General features: G+C 21.8%; 1 protein-coding gene across 3 annotated transcripts; it reads left to right on the forward strand.

The window, feature by feature from the left end:
- Nucleotides 1-1,141: 1,141 nt before the first annotated feature.
- LOC122504145 (mitogen-activated protein kinase kinase kinase 15) lies at nucleotides 1,142-22,035 on the forward strand. 3 transcript variants are annotated; one of them, XM_043615075.1, is made up of 24 exons: nucleotides 1,142-1,207; nucleotides 1,810-1,968; nucleotides 3,526-3,746; nucleotides 3,992-4,186; nucleotides 7,257-7,426; nucleotides 7,533-7,701; nucleotides 8,216-8,515; nucleotides 9,193-9,446; nucleotides 9,540-9,699; nucleotides 11,586-11,939; nucleotides 12,049-12,310; nucleotides 12,585-12,722; nucleotides 13,257-13,423; nucleotides 13,529-13,624; nucleotides 14,711-14,850; nucleotides 15,277-15,432; nucleotides 16,468-16,578; nucleotides 18,074-18,186; nucleotides 18,467-18,636; nucleotides 19,404-19,668; nucleotides 20,174-20,501; nucleotides 20,844-21,000; nucleotides 21,151-21,227; nucleotides 21,480-22,035. In XM_043615075.1, exons 2-24 carry the CDS (start codon nucleotides 1,932-1,934, stop codon nucleotides 21,535-21,537), a joined length of 4,098 nt encoding a protein of 1,365 aa, XP_043471010.1. In that variant the 5' UTR covers nucleotides 1,142-1,207; nucleotides 1,810-1,931; the 3' UTR covers nucleotides 21,538-22,035. The 3 variants fall into 3 exon arrangements, with proteins under 3 accessions (XP_043471010.1, XP_043471011.1, XP_043471012.1); XM_043615076.1 differs by having other exon boundaries at nucleotides 16,480-16,578; XM_043615077.1 differs by lacking the exon at nucleotides 16,468-16,578.
- The last annotated feature ends 412 nt before the right edge of the window (nucleotides 22,036-22,447 follow it).

Genomic DNA, 22,447 nt, shown 5'->3' on the forward strand with positions numbered 1-22,447 from the left:
AAGAAAATTTGAATTATTTAAAATTTTTTTTCTCGAATTTTATTGTCAAAAATAAATTATTTTTTTTATTTTTTGTTAAACTACGATAAAACTAGTTTCCCATTCCAATAAGAATATTATTCCAGCGAGAAAACAAGTCTTTCCAGTTTAATTTCTTGTCGACCAACTCGCTTGCTCTGATCTCCGGATTGTAAGGAGTCTCTATTCTGCGACAAACGGTTAGAAACTCCCATTATGAATTGTAAACTTTGAAAAAAGAAGGAAATGGGAGAAAAATATGTTGTCTATTTTATATACGTACACGGAACCTTTACAGGTGAATTTTCTCTGTATTTAACTTGAGTCTCACTAACATTTACAAATACGTTTATGTACAAATACATATATGTACATGAACACTGTTTACAATACATTCACTTATACTCTCTCTCTCTCTCTCTCTCCTTCTCGTTTTATTCACACACTAAAGAAATAAATTTATTTACCTTAAAAATAATCCCGAAAATTTCTCTTTAAGAAAAAATTAACAGTCAATTTTATTCCCTCGATTTTCTATCTAATCGGAAAAAAATTTTTTCAAGTCAAAAAAGATTTTTTTTAGCTGAAAATTAAAAAATTAACTTTTGTTTATCACAATTCTGTTGATGGGTTAAAATAACTTTTTTAACGCTTAATAATTCTTTGATTCAAATAAATAATTTTAATGATTAATAATAAAAATAGAAATTTTTTTAAAAATTATTTTTTGTCTCTTGTGAAAAAATTACTCTTTATTTAAAATCGATTTAGATTATCGATTTTAGATATTGATTGAAAATTTCGTTTCGGACGAAAATTACCTCTAATAATTAATAACTTTCCCAAGGACAAATATTCTCAAATTTTGAATTTTATTCAAAAATATTTTTTTTACATCTAATAATTTTTTCAAAAAAAGAAAAAAAATACCATAAGTAAATTTTTGAAAAAAATATTTCTTTTTTCAACAATTAATTTTTTTTGCCAAAGTTTAATTTTTGAAACTTTTTGAAATTTTTTTTTATAAATAATTTTTTTTTTCAAATTTTTATAAATTTATCGATTGAGTAAATTTGTGTGCCATCTGTAGTGAGATATGTTAGACATTTCCACAGAGTTTGCTTGTGTGGAAATTGTGTTTCAGTGAGAAGAACATGGACGAAGTTTTCAGTGTGTCTCCTTTTAAAAGGTATGTTTTTTCGTATTTTTATTGATGAAAAAGGACTTTGAAATTAAATTTTTGATTATATTATTTTTTGACAATCGAATTTTAATAATGGGGAATAAAATTTATTTGCAAAGATCGTATATTGTTCACAAAAAGAAAAGAAAAACGATACGTTTTAGAAGTATTGGGCGATGTTTATACGAGAGAAAGTGTTAACAATGTTTTTTTAAATAATAATCGATTGTCATTAATTTATTATTAATTTGTTCTGCCACGTTAGCTGTGAATTGACATTCTGAATTATTTTTTAAGCCTAGGTGTTGAGGTAATACTTTTTTTCCTTGTAAATTGTGAGTAGTTTTTTTTTTTTACTTTTTGGAGTAGAAATTTTTGGAGCAATATTTAATATTATCTTGTTTCATATTTTTTAATCGACTACTTTTGTCAGTTCTTTTATTTTTAATATCTTTTCCTATATCCTTTTCAGCAAGGAAAGTTTTAAAAAAATGTGTTAAATAATAAATAATAAAAATAAAATAAATAATAATAGAAGTTAAAAATAAAAAAAAATACGTAGAAGAATTTTTAATTCTATTATTGGAATAATTGAAATTTATTTTCAGGTAGAAACAATAAAGTGTCATGCTGAAATCGAGAAAAATTTATATTTTTATTGAAATAATTTTGGATTAAAAGAGACAGAGACGGAGTTAAAATATTACTTTCTGATTCTAATGAAACAAAAATGCCTTCTACCTGTGGCGATGTCGTCGAAATTACTGGTAAGTTACTCAAAAATGTAAAAATAAAAATATTCTCCGAATAAAATTAGTCTTTCGGTAATTTTTAGATTTTTGAACTCTATTAAATTTTATTTATTTATATTGATGCTAAATTACTCAAAAATATATAAATAAAAATATACTGTAAATAAAATTAGTTTACAGTCAATTTTTAGATTTTTGAAAACAAAATATTTAGATTTATTATTTTTAAATATTTAATCATATTTGAATATTTAAGTATTTTTTTTTGTTATAAAAAAATTCGTAATTTTATAAATTTAAGTTTAATATGAAATTTATTGAATTTTATTTAATTTTAAACCATTTTTAAATTATTAAATTTCATTTATTCATGTTTATGCTAAAGTGTTTATTAAATTTATTAATTTGTAAAACTGTGTAATTTAAATTATTAATTAATATTATTATTGCATTATAATTTCTATTACATATTTTGAATTATTTTCAACTATAAAAATTAAAATATTCAGTGAGTAAAATTAACTTATTGGTAATTTTTTGTATTTTTAAACCCGAAATATTAAGAATTATTTAGTTTAATCCTTTAGATATTTAAATATATATATATATATATTTTTTTAATACTAAATAATTTATTAAATTTTATATAATTTTATACTGGAAATAATCAAATTTTATATCATTTTATGTAATTGAAATTATTAATAATTATGTTGATGGTAAATTACTCAAAAATATTCTAAGATTAAAATTAGTTTATTGGTAACTTTTGTATTTTTGAACATAAAATATTGAGAAATATTATTGTCAGAAACTGGGTAAAATGGATTTTAAAATCTATTTAAAATGTAATTCTAAATATTTTTTTTTCTATTTGAAATGAGATTTTAAAAACCATTTTACCCGCAGCTATGATAATAATCAGAGCAGAATTAATGGTCGAAGTGAAAATGGTTTAAATTAATTACTAATTATTTAAATATTATTTATTTTTTGTTAGATAAATACTAATAATAATTTATTATTAAACAAAAACAAAAATTACAAAATAATTTATTATATTTTACACATTTTTAATTAATTTAAATTATTAAATTTTCTAGGTAATTTTGTGTTGTTTATATATTGAATTTTTCAAATTCTACTATTTACAGTTAATTTTAAATGAATTTCGACACAAATAATGTTTTTTTTTTCTAATGTCACTGATGTGCTTTCATACTCAAAAAATAAATCAGCTGAAATAACAAAGTATTAATAAAACTCTCACTAAGTAAAGATAATATGTTTTCCTGAATAGCTTTGTGTCGTTTCAATTCTCAAAACTCTTCTTTTTTTCAAAATTTTTTCCTTTTGCAATTATTAATAAAATTCTAACAAAAGTGCCTTTCAAAAATAATTAATAATTAAAATAGTAACAATAATAAGAATAGTAATTATAAAAAGAAATTTGTATTTATCGTACAAAAGAATCTTTCAAAAATTAAATAAATTATAGAAAATGAAAAAAAAAAATTATTTGTAAAATATTTTTATTATTTTTTTTTATTAAATTTTTGGTTTTTTTTACAGTCACAACACCACAAACAGTGGTGGACGGAATTTCAAGTACGGACAGTGTTGGTACACACAGCGATGTTTCGGTGCTTACGACAATTTCTGGTAGACCAAGAATGGACGTTGCTTGTGTTCTTGATTTACATCAACCTGAACATCTTGCTCAAAGGAAAAAAGCCTTCGAAGAAATTAAACACGCTTGCAATTTAGTGAATGCAAAAATGCATTATATACAAGTATATAACAAATTTATTAAAACTAAAAAATTATACTAATTTTCAATTCAAAAAATTAATATTAATTAATTAAATAAATAGTCTTTGATTCTAATGAAACAAAAATTCCTGAAAAAAATAAAATTTTAATTTATTATAATAATTATGAATTTATTTATTTATAATATGAAATAATAAATTTATTTACTTATAGTATTAAGAAATAACAAAAAAATGATCCTAATGAGTTTGAAAATTTTTTCCAGTTCGAGAAATTGGATTTTGGTGAAACGAACGTATTGGACACATTTTATAATGCAGATGTTGCAGTCGTCGATTTGAGCGTTCAACTCCAACAATCTGCACTTTTTTATCACTTGGGAGTTCGTGAGAGTTTTGACATGAAGGAAAATATTCTTCTAAATAACGACACAGACGCTGAAGCCACAATTAGACTCAAAGTAAGTTTCAATAATTTTTTTTTTTCTGGACAATAAAAAATGTGTTTAACAAATAAATTAACATAGAATTAAAATTCTTGAAATGAAAAATAATTTCAGACAAAAAATACTTTTGAGAAAATTTTATTTGATTCTATCGTAAAAATATTAATAATTATTAATAATAGAAACGTGATAATTATTAATTAAAATTATTCTCAAGTTTATTAATCTCTGATTTTTGAAGTTAATGCTAAAAAATGTTTAGTAAATCACTGCTTGAGACATTTATATGCATTCCTTATTAAGGGACGAGAAATGATGACAAATAATATGCATACGGCCTTGGTGATTTATTAAAGCTTATATACAATATAGTGTTGGTCTCAATTAAAAGTGTTATTAATAAACTTGAGAATAATTCGAATGACCTAGTCTTACCTTGTTAAGATATTGTCCTTCATTTTTTTCTTTTAAATTGCAATTAAAAAGAATTTATACGAGTAGCGTGTGAATCTTCGTATTTACATCAAAATTTTATTCGCAGATTGCTTTTTAGATAATAGAAAACGTCTACGTTTAAATTAAAATTAAAAGAAAAAAAAATATTTGACCCTTTTATTTTCCATTTCGAAAGTCCTCCCCAAAAAAGTGAAAAAGAAAATATTTACAAAAGATTGCAAAAATATTGATTAAAATATAAAAGCAAATTAATTTCATTACAAGAATTAAAAATTTTCATCACTAAACACTTCCCAAACACCCAAGTGGAAAATTTTTCTAAAAATATTCAAAAATAATTTTTATGAGTTAAATTAGAAGAAAACAAATTAATTTTATTTGAAGATTAAAAATTTTGAAAAATTTTAAATCCCAGAAAATCAAATAGGAAATATTTGTTTAAACATTTAAAAAATAATTATTATAAGAATTAGAAGAAAACAAATTAATTTTAATAATAATTTAAAGAGAATTTAAATTCACAAAAATCGTGTGGTTAATATTTATAAAAAATTGCAAGAATAATTTTTATGAATAAAATTAGAAGAAAACGAATTAATTTCATTTGAAGAATAAAAAATTTTGAAAAATTTTAAATCCCAAAAAATCAAGTAGTAAATATTTGTTTAAACATTTAAAAAATAATTATCATAAGAATTAGAAGAAAACAAATTAATTTTAATAATAATTTAAAAATAAAAAATTTAGGTCTAAAAAAATTCCGGCGTTGGATAAAAAAAATCTAGTTTGAAATATTTACGAAAAATTGCAAAAATGATTTTTATAAATAAAATTAGAACAAAGTGAATTAATTTTATTAATGAAATTTAAATTTTTTATATACAATTTAAACACACAAAAAATTGAGGGGGAAATATTTATAAAAGTTTGCAAAAATAATTGTTTCGAGTAAAAGTAAAATAAAAGCAATTAATTTTATTGAATAAATTAAAATTTAAAAGAAAATTTAAATTCACAAAAAATCGAGTGGAAAATATTTATAAAAAGTTACAAAAATAATTGCAAAAATAATTTTTATTACCAAAATTAGAAGAAGACAAATTAAGTTTATTGGAGAAATTAAAATTGAACATTTTGAAAAAATTTTAATTCCCAAGAAATCGAATAGGAAATATTTATTTGAACATTTAATAAATAATTGCCATAAGAATTAAAGGAAAACAAATTAATTTTAATAATAGTTTAATAATAATAAATTTAAGTCTAAAATAATTCCAGCAAGGGATTAAAAAAAATCGAGTGTGAAGTAATTACGAATTTGCAAAAATGATTGTTAAAAAATAATATAATTGTTGGGAGTAAAATTAAAACAAAACCAATTAATTTTATAGATAAAATTAAAATTTTCAAAGATTTAAAATAATAAAATAAAAAAAATCGATTAGGGAATATTTTTTACGAAAGAAACTGAAAATTTCAAAAATCGAAAAATATCTAATTGTGACGCTCCACGAGAAAAGGGACCTTATGACAAGAGTAAATAAGGTCCCTTTTCTCGTGGAGCGTCACAATTATACAAAATATAAAATAGTTAATTAGAGAAATACATTTTTAAAAAATGCTTGCAGCGGTTATTTACCTTTTACATATTGATAAAAGATCTTTATAAAAAAATAAAAACTTGGGTATATCAGGAAGTATAAATGAGTTCATGTTCTTAATATAGCCATTATACCATAGTAGTTGCTGTTCATGCAGTCAGTTAATTCACAATATAAAAGAAGAAAGATGTGCTATTTCAGTTCTATTATTTTAATAGTGTGGAAATTATTCGTTTTACTTGAAATTTATATGTTTTACTCTATTTCATTCAACAAAGCTCGATTGAAAATTGTCAATTCTCATTAAATATCAAATAAAAATGCCGTCAGATATTAATCGCGATTCAACTTTACACGTTTACTTCATAATAGATGCAATATTAATTTTATTGATGACATTCATAATGTCTTTGTACATTCTCGTTAGAGGACATTTACTCGTAATTGAGATTTTGTAAACTTTATTTTATTTGTTATTTTAATAAATTTACTGTCGAAAATATTCTACGAAAAATATTTGGAAAACTGTAAGTTTTATTTTCGATTCTTTGCTTTAAATTAAACAACAATTTTTTAAATAAATAATAAACAAAAAAAATTAAATAATTTGTAAATAAAATTAAAATAATGTTATTTATTTTTGTTAATGATAAATTATAAATTGCTAATTATTAATTATCAATATTTTTTAATACAGTAACATTTAGTTATTGTATTTTTTTTAGTCAATAATTTTTAATTATTAATTTTTTATTAACTATAAAATATAAAAATATAATAATTTATTAAAATTGCATTTATTTAGTTCTTTATTTATTTAAATCTATTTATTTTTTCTATCTATTTAATATTATCTGTATATTATTTATTTATTTATTGAACTTAATTTTTCTATTAAATAAATTTTTGAATAAATAAATTAATTAATTCATATAATTTATAATTATTTTTTGATAAATTTTTGGATTTCAAATTTAATATTTATGTATTTATTTATTTATTTGTTCATTTTTTTTTTTTTGTTACAGTTGTCATGTGGGAGTTATACATTTGTTTCCTATCGTGTAATGGAATGTGGAACATGTGTTTCAACGAGTCCAGCGGCGAGTATTGTTACCGGTGAAGAAGTTATTGATCCGAAGCAACATTTAACATTAAAGCTGAAAAAATTATTTCAAGATGTCGAAATACAATCCAAGTAAATATTCCCAAAAGTTAATCTCAGTTTTCAAAATGAAAAAAAAAAAAGAATTGCTGCTGGCCTTTTCTAATTTTTATTCTAATTAATTTCAAATTATTTACAGAGCTCACATGAAGGAAAAATTCTTGGCAGATTTACGAAAAGCTCGCGACACTCTGACTGGTGAAGAGCTTTCGAAAGCTTTGAACAATATGCGAAAGCGTTTAGACGATCCCAATGTTCTTTCAGGAGAAGTTGTACTCAATGTTTTAATTTCTTTCCGTGAAATTCAGGTAATATTTTGTTTCAAAATTATTATTATTATTATATTCAATAAATTATTAAGATAATTTTTTAAAAATAATTATTAAATTTAATTATTTAGTCAATTATTCAATTAATTATTCAAATAATTATTCAATTAATTATTTAATTAATTATTCAAATAATTATTCAATTAATTGTTCAATTAAATATTAAATTAATTATTCGAATAAGTATTCAATTAATTGTTCAATTAACTATTAAATTAATTATTCAATTATTAATTGAATGAATTATTAATTATTAATTGTTCAATTAATTATTAAATTAATTATTGAATTAATTGTTCGATTATTATTAAACTAATTATTCAAATATTTATTCGATTAATTATTCAGTTAATTATTTGATTAATTATTCAGTTAATTATTTGATTAATTATTTAGTTAATTATTTGATTAATTACTCAGTGAATTATTTTATTTTGATATATTTATTTTTTTGTATATTGATTTTATTTTTTTTGTAATCTTTTGCTTTTAGGATTACGATGCAATGGTGCAGCTTGTCGACGATTTGAGAACAGTGCCGAATCATAAAAATTCAATAAACACTCCTGCTATTCGTTATTTGTACGCTTTCGCTTTGAATCGAAGGAATAAGGAAGGCGACAGAGAAAGAGCATTGAGAGTCATTGAGAAGGCTTTGGAGAAAAAAGAAAATCATGTTCCAGACATGCTTTGCTTATGCGGCAGGATATATAAAGATAAATTTGTCGAAAGTCGCCACTCTGATCACGATAGTTTAAATAATGCAATTCACTGGTACCGAAAGGGTTTCGAGGTATTTTTCATAAATCAATTTCAAGTTTATTTTATTTTTAATTTTAATTTGTTTTCAATTTATTATTCTTAAGATAAATTTTTATTTGTAAAATTTAGTATCAACAGTCTTACGAAACAAGAAAATCTAATTTAATTTTATTTCAAATTTTATTTTGTTAACAATTTTATTTTACTTTCAATTTTAATTTATATTTAATTTATTTTCAATTTTATTTTATTTCCAAATTTAATTTTAGTTTCAATTTTATTTTATTTACAATTTTATTTTATTTTAAATTTTAATTTATTTTTTAAGTTTAATTTTTTAATTTCAAATTCTTTTTCAAGCTATAATTTTTTATTTTAAAATTTATTTAGTATCGACGGGCTTAGAAAATAAAAAACATTTTTATTTTGTTTCTAATTTTATTCCATTTTAAATTTCAAATTTTTTCAATTTAATTTTAAATCTAATTTTTTATTAGGAACATAATTAAACTTTTTATTAAGCAAATTAAATATTAAATTAGTTTTACTTAAAATGTATAAACTAATAAAAACAAAAAACTCCCTTTTTATTTCATTCGCAGTTTTTAAATTTATTTTCGATTCAATTTAAATTCGAATTTTATTCTATTTTTCTTTCATTTAATTTTATTTTTAAAAGCTTTAATTGAAATTTATTTTTCATTTCAGGTCCAGCCGAATGAATATGCGGGAATAAATTTAGCCACATTGTTGGTGATAGCTGGGAATGAATTTTCGAAAAGTGAAGAGTTACAGCATATAGGAATGGTACTCAATAATCTTATCGGTAAAAAAGGCAGCCTCTCGAGTTTGAAGGATTATTGGGATGTTGCTACTTTTTTCGAGATAAGCGTCTTAGCCGAAGATTACACCAAAGCAATTCAAGCTTCAGAGTGTATGTTTAAATTAAAACCCCCTAACTGGTAAGATATCTTCTGAGTGCCTTTTATTGCAAAGACACACAAAAATGGTGATAATTATATTAAAATTACAAATTATTATTATTTTTTTTTAAGGTACCTGAAGTCGACAATAGGAAATATTTCTCTCATTGACAGATTTCGTAAAAAAAATGAGGAAACCGAAACAACACCCGAAGAACAAATATTCAGCTTTTGGATGGATTATTTTGTCGAAGCGACTAAAAGTGAAGTTGGAGACAGTATAAGATTTCCGGTAAATTGAAAAATTATTTTTATGGGCGAATTTTATTTTTGAACTAATTTTTGGTTTTACGAAATTTTTGAGATATTCTTGTTTATTTTCTTTTAATTTTAATTTTAATTTATTATTTTTTTAATTTTTATTTTGTTTCTTTAGTTTTTAATTAAGATTTATATTTATTTATTTTTTAATTTTTATTTTTCTCTATTTATTTTTTAATTTTAATTATTACTAAATTTTTCTAATTTAAAATTTTATTTATTTATTATGTATATCTCTAGATTTTTCAAATTAATTCGTTTTCTATTTTTCGAATTTATTATTTTCTGTATTTTTCGATTTCATTCCTTTCTGTATTTTTCGAAATTCTTTCTTTTCTGTATTATTCAATTTTTTTTTATTTTATTCGTTTTTATATTTTTCAAATTTATTCTTTTCTCTATATTCCTCAAAATTTTTTTCTATTCTTTTCAAATTCCTTTTTATAATTTTCGAATTTTTTTTCGTTTCTATATTTTTCAATTTTATTCGCTTTTATATTTTTCGAATTTATTATTTTCTGTGTTTTTTTATTTATTTCCTTTCGAATTTATTTCTACTCTATGTTATTCAAATTATTTTCTGTATTTTTCAAATTTATTTTTATACTTTTCGAATTTATTAATCACCGGATGTTTCGAATTCATTCGTTTCTATATTTTTCGAATTCATTCTTTTCAGTATTTTTCACATTCATTTTTATACTTTTCGAATTTATTCGTCAGCTATATTTTTTTTTTGAATTTATTCGTTTCTATATTTTTTGCTTTTATTCGTTTTTATATTTTTTAAATTTATTCTTTTCTATATTTTAAAAAAAAAATTTCTATTCTTTTCAAATTCTATTTTATAGATACTTTTCGAATTTTTTCGTTTCTATATTTTTCGAATTCATTCTTTTCAGTATTTTTCACATTCATTTTTATACTTTTCGAATTTATTCGTCAGCTATATTTTTTTTGAATTTATTCGTTTCTATATTTTTCAATTTTATTCGCTTTTATATTTTTCGAATTTATTATTTTCTATATTTTTAAAAAAAATTTTCTATTCTTTTCAAATTCTATTTTATAGATACTTTTCGAATTTTTTCGTTTCTATATTTTTCGAATTCTTTTTTATATTTTTCGAAAATTTTTTCTATTTGTTTTCAAATTCTTTTTAATAGTTTTCTAATTTATTCGTTTCTTTATATTTTGATTTTATTCATTTTTATATTTTTTAGTTTATTCCTTTCTATAATTTTTGATATTATTTGTTTTTCTATTTTTCGAATTTATTCCTTTCTATATATTTTTTCAATTTGAATTATTATTAATTTTTTTTAATTTAAATTCTTATTTTATTTCTTTTTTAAATTAACTAGCTCCTCCGACGGCCGCAAGCGGCCGTCTACGGTGCTAGTTTTTATATGTCCATTGTCCAAGTCCATTATTTCATTAATAATAATATTCAAATTTTTTCAGTTAATAATTTGCTTATTTATATTTGAAATGTTGACGTTTTTTTGACAATGCAAAATAAGATTTATTATGAGTACTTTCTCTTAACAAAAATAAAATTTATATATTCGCGCTCTTTTTAAATAACATACGACTGCAGCGCCACCTTCACATGTACAAAGAATTTTAAAAACACCCTTCTATTAAGATTTTACATTCTCATTGCCCATTCTTTACTTCGATACTTTTCGATACATTCGACCTTTCCACTCAATGTCTTTTTTAAAAAAGGAAATTTCTATTTATTTATTTTTTAATTTGAATTTCTATTTTTCTTTTTTCTTGTTCGTTTTGATCAGAGACCTGGTTTTGATTTAATTTTTTCTGAATTTGAATTCTGTGATTTTTTTCGCGCAGATTTTGGTTTTGGAGCCGACAAAAATTCTAATGCCAAGTTACGTGAACGTAAATCTTGGCGCCGAGGAGAAATCAATACAAATTTGGAATTTGTGTTTGGAAAGTATGAAGAATAATTGCAAGCAAGTTCACGATTGGCTTTTTACTGCAAACATGATTCGCAGCGTGAGTTTATACAAGCGAGATGAGAGATGTCTGTTTTTATATGTGCATCAAAACTCGGATGACTTCCAAATGTATTTTCCGTCGATTCAATGCAGACAACGGTTTTATAATCTTGTATTGGAAATGACGAGAGATCAGGAAGGCATGGTGACAGATTTGGACGCTTATATGACAGGCGAAGGAATGAAGGTTTGCATTTTTTTTTTGTTGGAAAAATTATAAGAGACAAACAATAATGAAAATTAATTTTATTCGTAATTTTATTATATTAACTGTGAATTTTTTTTTTCCCTCATAGTTTGAATATGAACTCGACGAGCAAAATAAGCGAATTATTTTGGGTAAAGGGACCTATGGAATTGTCTACGCGGCTCGTGATTTAAATACTCAGGTCAGAATTGCCGTGAAGGAAATTCGCGAGAGAAATTTAGGAGACGTACAACCGCTTCATGAGGAAATTAAATTACACAGTCAATTGAGGCACAGAAATATTGTTCAGTATCTAGGATCAGTGAGCGAGGAAGGATTTTTTAAAATATTTATGGAGCAAGTGCCCGGCGGTAATAAATTCAAAAGAGGATTTTTCTTTACTTTATTTTTACTATTTTTAATCTTTTTCTTTTATTTTTAATATTTTTAGTCATTTTTAATATTTTTGACTATTTTTAATCTTTTTTAATCTTTTTCAATCATTTTTAATACTTTTAATCAATTTTAATCATTTTAAAATTTCCAAATAATGAAAATAAAAAATTAAAAGAAATAAAAAGAAAATAAAAAAGAAAAATAATTAAAACAATTGATAAACAGTAAAACGAAAAATTGAATTTTCAGGAAGTTTGTCGGCACTGCTTCGCTCAAAATGGGGGCCTTTGAAGGAAAATGAATCAACAATTTCCTACTACACGAAACAAATTCTCGAGGGCTTGAAATATTTACACGATCAAAAAATTGTTCATCGAGATATAAAAGGTAAAAATGGAAAATATTTTTAAGACAGTAAATTTTTACTTTACCTAAGAATATTAAATCAAAAAGTACTTTTAGGAAAGTAAATTTTTACGGGACCTAAAAATATTGAATTAAAAAATATTTTTGGGACAGTAAATTTTTACGGGCCCTAAAAATATAAATTAAAATATATTTTTAAGAGTGTAAATTTTTACGGGACCTAAAAATATAAATTAAAATATATTTTTAAAAGTGTAAATTTTTACGGGACCTAAAAGTATTAAATTAAAAAATTATTTTTGGGACAGTAAATTTTTACGGCACCTAAAAATATAAATTAAAATATATTTTTAAGAGTGTAAATTTTTACGGGACCTGAAAATATAAATTAAAATATATTTTTAAGAGAGTAAATCTTGACTGTACCTAAAAATATAAAATTAAAAATTATTTTCGGAAGAGTGAATTTTCACTGGACCTAAAAATATTTCCTCTATTTAAAGAGAATATATAATTTGTCTATAATTAAATGAAAATTTTTTATTTTTAATTCAGGTGACAATGTGTTGGTCAACACTTACAGTGGAGTGGTGAAAATATCAGACTTTGGCATGTCGAAACGTTTGGCTGGCCTTTGTCCGAGTACCGAAACGTTTACAGGGACGTTGCAATATATGGCACCAGAAGTCATCGACAAGGGACAACGTGGTTACGGTGCACCGGTAATTTTTTATTCATTTTCTTTTAGAGACACTGTATTTTAAGTGTTTGGCATTTTTGAAATGTGACTTAATGCGTTGAATATTTTTTGTTTCATTTGGTATTAGGCTGATATTTGGTCCCTTGGATGTACAATTGTGGAAATGGCGACGGGAAAACCGCCTTTTATTGAACTTGGATCTCCTCAGGCTGCTGTTTTTAAGGTGATTATTATTTTTTATTTTTGAATTCATTATTTTCTGTATTTTTCGAAATTAATAATTTTTTGTATTTTTCTTTAAATTCTTTTCTAGATAATCTTCGAATTCGTTCTTTTCTATATTTTTAAAAATTTTTCTCTATATTATTCAAATTATTTTTTATACTCTGCGAATTTATTCGTTTTTTCATGTTCTTCAAATTATTTTTTGTATTTTTCAAATTTATTCTTTTCTATACTGAAAAAATTGTTTTTCTATATTATTCAAATTCTTTTTTATACTTTGCAAATTTATTCGTTTTTCTATTTTTTCATGTTTTTCAAATTATTTTTTGTATTTTTCAAATTTATTATTTTCTATATTTTAAAAAATTTTTCTCTATATTATTCAAATTTTTTTTCATATTCTTCGAATTTATTCGTCTTTCTATTTTTTCATAGTTTTCAAATTATTTTATATATTTTTTGAATTTATTCTTTTCTATATTTTTCAAATTTATTCGTCACCAGATTTTTCGAATTTTTCGTTTCTGTATTTTTTGAATTTATTATTTTCTACATTTTTCAAATTCTTTCTTATAGCTTTCGAATTTATTCGTCACTAGCTTTTTTTAATAAATTTGTTTATATATTTTTTGAATTTATCCTTTTCTATATTTTTCGATTTTATTCTTTTCTATATTTTTTTGATTTTATTCGTTTTTATAATTTTCGAATTTATTCTTTTCTGTCTTTTTCAAATTCTTTTCTATATTTTTCTAAATTTTTTTCTATTCTTTTCAAATTTTTTCAAATTATTTTTTATACTTTTCGAATTTATTTGTCTCTAGATTTTTCGAATTCATTATTTTCTATATATTTTCGTTTTTATTCTTTTATGTATTTTTCGAATTTTTTTTTCCTATATTTTTCAAATTCATTCGTTTCTTTTCTAGATTTTTTGAATTCATTACTTTCTATATTTCTCGAATTCATTTTCACTTCAACATTTTTCTAATTTATACTTTCAATTTACGTTTAAATTATATTTTTTTTTAAATTAAATTAATTAATTAATTAATTAATTTAATTTTAAAATTTTACATTTCAGGTTGGTTACTATAAAATTCATCCAGAAATACCGTCTGAATTATCGGAGAGAGCAAAAAGTTTTATTCTTCGTTGCTTCGAGCCAAATCCCGACGTGAGAGCAAATGCAGCTGAATTATTGGAGGATCCATTCTTGACTGAGTAAAATTTTTTATAAAATACTTTTAAATATTACTTATCAATTTTTATACTTTAGATAATCAATCAAATGTTTTTTTTTTATACTTTTCATTAATAATTTTTATCACTTTTCTTTTTTTTTATTTTATTGAATAGAAATTATTTACAATTATATATATCATTTATTATTATATACATTATTTATAATAATAAAAAAAATTTATAATAAAAAAATCTAGAAAAGAGTTAATTCGAAAAATACAGTAAAAAATTAATTTCTGTAGATATGGAAAATAATAAATTCGAAAAATATAGAAAAGAATGAATTCGAAAAAAATGGAAAAAAATAAAATCGAAAAATATAGAAAAGAATAAATTCGAAAAGTACCAAAAATGAATTTGAAATTAATAAATTGAAAAATTAAAGAGACTTTCTTCTTCTTTTAGAAAGAAAAAACCGTCCCGTTTGGCAGCTCCGCCTGATTTTAGTAGAAGTATATCCGTGCCTGCTGAAAGGTTGGAACGACTCGGTAAATGTGATAAGACTAATAACAATCACATTGTTCCGGCAGCGCCTATTCAGGCCTCTCAATCGGATGACAGGTAAATAAATAAATAATTATTTACTATGAGTTACATTACTCATTGATAATTTTTAAAAATTTAAATTTTTCTTATTTTTATTTCTACAATATTTGTGTGAATTTTTTTTATTTTTGCTGTATCGCAGTTTTGCATTCATCGCAAGCTTTCCATTTGGTTCACTAGGTACTTGTCGTTTGTTTTTATTATAATTAGCAGTGACGTATCAATTTATTTGCTTATTTTATTTTTTTTTAATTAATTAATTTCCCTTTCAAATTTTTGCCTTTTAGTACATTTTAATTATTATTAATTGAATTAATTATTACAATTTTTTTTTTCTATTTTTTTGTCACTTTCTTTTTCACTGAATTTAATTAAAACAGGTTTTATTCGTTTTTAATAATTGAAAAGATTACAATTTTAAATAAAATTAAGAAATTCGATTCTACTTTTGACTCTAATGTCCAAATTGTTTTCACCGATTCGTTATTTGTTTTTTTCTTTTGTTTTTTAATTTTCCTTGAATTTTTTTTCTGAATTTGTTTATTGAATTTTTTTCAATTTGTCTTTTTAAATTCTCACGAAAAATGAAAGTGTTTTATTAAAAACTTGTATTGTAGACTTATTAAATTTTGAACAAGCTTTTATTTTCAGTAAGGTGGAATACTAAATTGTTTTAATCTTGAAAAAAGTAATATGTAGAAGTAATCCACTGGATCGAAACTAATTACTAATATTAATTGATAATTATTTAGAATTGATTAATTTATTTTAGTTTAATTTAATTAATTGATTTAATTTAAGTAATTGATTAATTTATAAGTAATTAATTAATTTATTTTAGTCTAATTTAGACTGAATTAATATAAATAATAATAACAATAATTAATTAACAATTAACGAATAACTGATGTGAATACGAGAGAAATATCGAAGGACTTGCAAATCGAAGATATTATTTTTATTCAATGATTAATAGCAATAATTTGGTTTCCACGTTAAATTGGCTATAGTTTAAAAAATTTTTTTTAAATATTTTATTAACGGTAAAAGTGTCATGTGTAGCGGAGGAATATCAAAGTCGAGTCCATTGAGAGAGAGAAGTCCAGCCCACCTTCTATCCCCCATCCGCATGCCTACTACTACGTCTCTTTCATTTAACAGGTATAGTACTTATTCCCCAGTTGATTTGTGCAAAAAGAGAGTATATGTCGCCCTTAAATTCAAATTTATGTCTCTAATTAAAAAAAATATGCAATTTTACCAAAAATAGCAAAGTACTGTTAAATTTCGTGCTTCATTTATTTTTATTGTTCTTTTATTTAAAAATTATTTTAATAATTAAACATATTAATTTTTTTATTAATTTCCATTCAATTTGGATAATTTAAGCAATGAATTATCCAAATGAAATAATTAATTTTAAATGTTAAAGTATTAATAAAATTTGTAAAGTAAAAATTAAATCCGATGTAGTAGTAGATGATTATTTTGAAACAATTATTATTCAATAATATCCAAAAAAATAATTATTCAATAATTTTGAAACAATTATTTATTCAATAAGTTTTAAAAAATTATTATTCAATAATTTTAAAACAATTATTAATCAATAATTTTCAAATAATTATTTTATCCAATAATTAACTATAATAATCGTCGTATTATTCGATAATATTCAAAGAATTATTATTGCAATAATTATTCTACTTGACAAAAATCACTTATTTTTTTCTTTATATTACTCATCTGGCTAAATATATTAACAATTAAGTGAACATATTTTCCAAGTTCAATAGTGTTTTCCAAATTGAAAGCTTCAAAATTTTTTATTTTTCAAAGTGATTTTAATCAAATACGTTCGTTGTATTATTTTATTATTAAATTTTACCATTTCGTTTCATTATTTAGGTGACAATAATAATATTATTTATTTTTTAATTAAAAATTTCTAACAACAAAAATAACAAAAGTATTTTATTTGAAAATATTTAATTCTGGTTATTGATTAGAATAATTTATTTAGAATCATCGTTTAATTTCTTTGATAATTTATTGTAAAGCCAATCATTAATAGTTTATTTGCTTTTACAAATGCTTAGCTTATTTTTGTAAAAAAGAAAAAATTTTGCCACAAGTTTTGCTTGTAATAATAAAATAATAATTTAATGGCTTTTTTTGTGCTTCAATTTTTATAATATAGTGAGCAATTTTTTATATAAAAATAATTTTTCTTTATGAAAAGGAAATTTTTTTGATCCAAAAATTAATTTTTTTTATGAAAGTAAATTTTTTTTTATTAAACAAAATTTCTCTTTATAAAACGTAATTTTTCTTTGTTATAAGTAATTTTCCTGTATTAAAAGTAATTTTTCTGTATCAAAAATAATGTTTCCCTATTTAAAATAATTTTTCTTCATTAAAAATAATTTTTTTTATTAAAACTAATTTTTTGCGATTAAAACAAAACAAATTGAAAATTATTTATTTAATAATTTTTTTTTATAATAAAATAAAGTTATAATTTTCGTGTGAGTTTTAATTTTATTACAAAGAGTGCATTTTTGTTCAGCGTTGACACAGCAGATTAGATTTCACAATTATTTTTTCAAAATATTTAGTTTGCTAAGCACATTTATTCAAAATGTTATTCTCACAGTAATATAGGCAGTACACCGTCCATAGAAACAAGCGAAAGTGATACTTCAGGTGCTTCTATGACAAGAAGAAGTTCCTCGGGAGGATTGTTATCGCCAGAAGTTGAAATTAATGGTAATTAACAATTTTTTTTATTTCTTCTTCAATATTTATTTTACATTTAACTGGATTTTTTTTCTTCATTTTATACTTATTTATTCTTTACTTTATTTTTATTTATTTTTTGTTTCGTATTTATGATTTTTTCTATTTTATTTTTTATTTATTATTTTTTCTATTTTATTTTGTTATTTATTATCTATTATTTTATTATTATTATTTATCTATTTTTTAAAATTTTAATTAATTTAATTTTATTTATTTTGTAAAACGATTTTATTTTCCAAATTTTTAGGACAATTGGCACAAAAAGCTGGAGAGGAACAGGAGGGATTTTATTTATTGAAAAAGGACAGTCAACGAAGAATGACACTCACTCGCGTTTTGAGTCAAGATGAAAAGAAAATTTGTGAAGTTTGGATGAAGAGTATTCATCAAGACGTTGGCCAAACTGTTCTTCGGATGGTAATTAATTACTACGAATTTATTGAAAATATTTTTTTTTATTTTTTATATTAGTCACTGGACAGGCAAAATTCAATTTCTCAATTATTTTCTTCATTCTATGTAATTTTTTTAACTAAATTTACAAAATTCTATCTAACGCATTGAATATTGATTTATCACAATTGTTTTTTAATTAAATAATTAAATAATTCAATAATTAAAAATTGAATAATAAAAAATGAAACAATTTTAATTAATTAAAAATTACTCTCTAAATTTTATTCAGTGAAAAAAGGTTTACTAATTTAAATTAGTGAAAATTTTCACTATAACGACTTTTTACTAATTAAAACTTAGAGAGAAAATAATCAAAAATTAAATAATCATTGAACAATTTAATAATCGAAAAATAAAGTTTTAATTACGCAATTCAAAGATTTAACGATTTTTATGAAATAATTGGAAAATTAAATGATTTCAATGAAATAATTGAAAAATGAAATGATTTTTTTGAAATAATTAAAAAATTAAATAATTTCAATGAAATAATTGCAGACTTAAATAATTTCAATGAAATAATTGAAGACTTAAATAATTTCAATGAAATAATTGAAAAAATAAATAATTTCAGTGAAATAATTGAAAACTAAAATAATTGAAAAATTAAATGACTTTAATAAAATAATTAAAATATTAATTAAATTTAGTCAGAAATTATAAATTTTCGGTTGTATTTTGATTTTATGGAATAAAATTGCATTTTACATTGTTGCTCGAATTTACAGGGCCATTTGGAGTTACTAATGCGCAGCTTGAAGGATTACATCTCCGATCAGAATCAGGACGTAATAACGACAGCAATCCGTACTTTGAAGGAGGAATTGGATTTTGATTCGAACGCCATCAATCATTTACAGCTGGCCATTTACCTATTTCAAACTGCAGTGAATGAAGTCCTTCGAATGCACAGCATTAAGCCTCATTGGATGTTCGCTCTGGATAATCTAGTCAGAAATGCCGTTCAAGCCGCAATCACTGTTCTCTCACCTGGTAAATTGATTATTATACTTACCATTTAAAAAAAAATCTCTGAAAAAAGGGAAAAATTAATTTTATAAATTCATTCTTCTCCCCTCTCTTTGTGTAATTATTTTAGAAACTAAAAATTAAATTAGAAATCAAATTAGAAATTAAATTAAAAATTGAATTGAAAATGAAAATAAAATAAAAAAACAAAATTAAAAATTAATTTGGAAATCAAATTAGAAATTAAAATAAAAATTAAAATAGAAATAAAATTAAAAATTTTGAAATTAAATGAAAAATTAAATTGAAAATCAAGAAAAAATTAAAGCAAAGTGAAACCAAAAGAAAAGCAAAATTAAATCAAAATTAAACCAATATTGAACCGAATTTTTATTATAATCTGTAATTTTTGAAAATATTTCTAAAAAAAAAGAATTTTGTTCATTTGAATCTTTAGAACTTGTAGATAATGTTGAAACAGAAAAAACAAAAGTAATTAATGTAAAATAATTTTGAATTTCAATTTCAGAACTTGGTGCTAATTTAATGGGTCAGGAGAGAGTTCAAGCGTCTGGAGAAGGTCCTGAGGAGGGTTCCACTTCTGGAATATCGACAGTCAATTCAATAAAATCACAAAAGACAGTTGATTTAATTGAAAATAAATATTGGCGCGAATATCGTGAAGAAATGGGAAATTTAAAAGTCGAAAATATGAAACTCCTGCAAGAATTGATGGAGAGTCAAAAAATTTATCAAAATTTATTGCATCAAGCATTGGAGGAGCAGAGAAATCAAATTGGTATTTTAACGCAACTTTGCGAATCTATTAATAAAAAGAATTGCAGGCACGAGTCAGGGTAAGTTTGACAAAAAATAAAACGAAATTGTTGCAAAATTTGAATTTCAATTTAATTTAAATAATAATAAATAATTGTTGTACATAAAATTTATTTGTACTTATAAATAAATAAATTATATAAATAAATAAATTTCATAAAAAATAATAGATTTTAAATAATAAAATAATAAATAATAATTTATTAATAATAAAGTAATTCTCATAATTAGTCATTTCTTTCTGATTTATTAATTTTCAGAAATTAATTTATTTAAAATTAATAAAAATTTTAAATAAATTCAAAATTTACTAAATTTTTAGTAATACGAAAATTTTCGTTACATAGATAAATTTCTTGCAGATATTTTTCATCAAGTGCAGGAAATGAATCAACTTCTATAGTTTCATCACAACTACCTCAAATTAATATTACGGATATTAATGCTACAATGACCACTGACACCAAACTTGTAGATTGGTTGCATTCTATTGATTTAGACGAATTATCGATTGACAGAGTAATAATTAATTTTTTTTCATACGAAAAATTCACGTAAAGTTGAAAATTCACATTAAAGGAAAATAAATTTTTTTTATTTATTAATTATTTTTTAAACTTATTTTTATTGAATAATTGCTGAAAATAATATTTTTACGATTTATTTCAGTTTTTATATGAAGAATACACTTTCGATAACGTGAAATCAGATATAAAGAGGGATGATCTTCGTAAATTGAACTTGAGGTAAAAATTAATTAGTAAAACAATTTTTTTTAACTTATCATTTTTTACTTTTTTTTAATTTCATTTTCTTATTAATGACAAAAATTATTATAGAAAAAGTTAAACATAATTTTAAGAATTGGTGGAATAAAAAAATTTTTTACTACTGATAAAAATAAATAAAATATTTATAAAGTTTATAAAGAATAATTTCCCGAATTAAAAACTTTCAAGAATTGTTTAATTTCAAGTGATTTATTTTTCTGTTCACAGAGGAGGCGTAGAACTGAGGATATGGAAAGCAATATTACAACTGCGTGAACAAGACTAACATCTAATAAACATTAACAATCAAGACCGAATTTTACTAACATATATTTTGTAAAAAAAATTATATTTATTTCACCAACTCAAAAAAAAAAATTCAGTAAGTTTTGAAGAAAATTTTTTTCTACTTTGATCGCTTTTTTTTAATCCAACTCAAACATAAATATTAATTCTAGAATTTTTTGAAGAAACAAAAACAATAATAACAGTTCTTCTAATAATGAATATGAACATGCAAAAAAAAAAATTTCGTGGCGTTTCAACAATCAATTATATATACAAAAGAAACACTGAAAGTATTTTTTTACAAACGCACAACTCAGATAAATTTTTATTTTAAATAATAATTATTTTTGTACTCCAAAAATAATTCTAGTCTAACGCAGCTTTGAAATATTTACAAATTTATTGTAAATTGTATTTTTTTGCTGTTACGATTTTTGAGAGATCTCACACACGAATTTTTACAATTCGTCCAGTGCCTTATAATGAAAGTTGTAAAGAAAAAAAGAAAAGAAAAGAAATCGTCTGTTTAATGCTGTTTCATCTTTACTTAAATATTTTTGTACTATCATTGAACTTCCGATTATTTTAAGAAAATGGAATTTGCAACTGTTAAAATAGTAATAGTAATAATAATTATACAGTGTACATAAAAAAAAATTGTCTCTTATTATTGTTGTAAAAGAGACATTTTTTTCTTGTTAAAAAATGACCGAAATATTACAATGCCATGTTATTAATTTTGAAATTAATTGTATTAATTCTATTTAATGAATAGAAAAATTGAAAATTATTTTTTAAATATAAAATGCATAATAAATTTTGAATTTTATTTTTAATGAGTGAATTTATTGACAGTCTAATTATAATTTATTTTCTAATTCTGAATTTCTAGTTATAATTAATTTATT

Source organism: Leptopilina heterotoma, unplaced genomic scaffold (genome assembly GCF_015476425.1).
Source record: "Leptopilina heterotoma isolate Lh14 unplaced genomic scaffold, ASM1547642v1 Lhet_281, whole genome shotgun sequence".
In the NCBI taxonomy this organism is placed as follows: domain Eukaryota; kingdom Metazoa; phylum Arthropoda; class Insecta; order Hymenoptera; family Figitidae; genus Leptopilina; species Leptopilina heterotoma.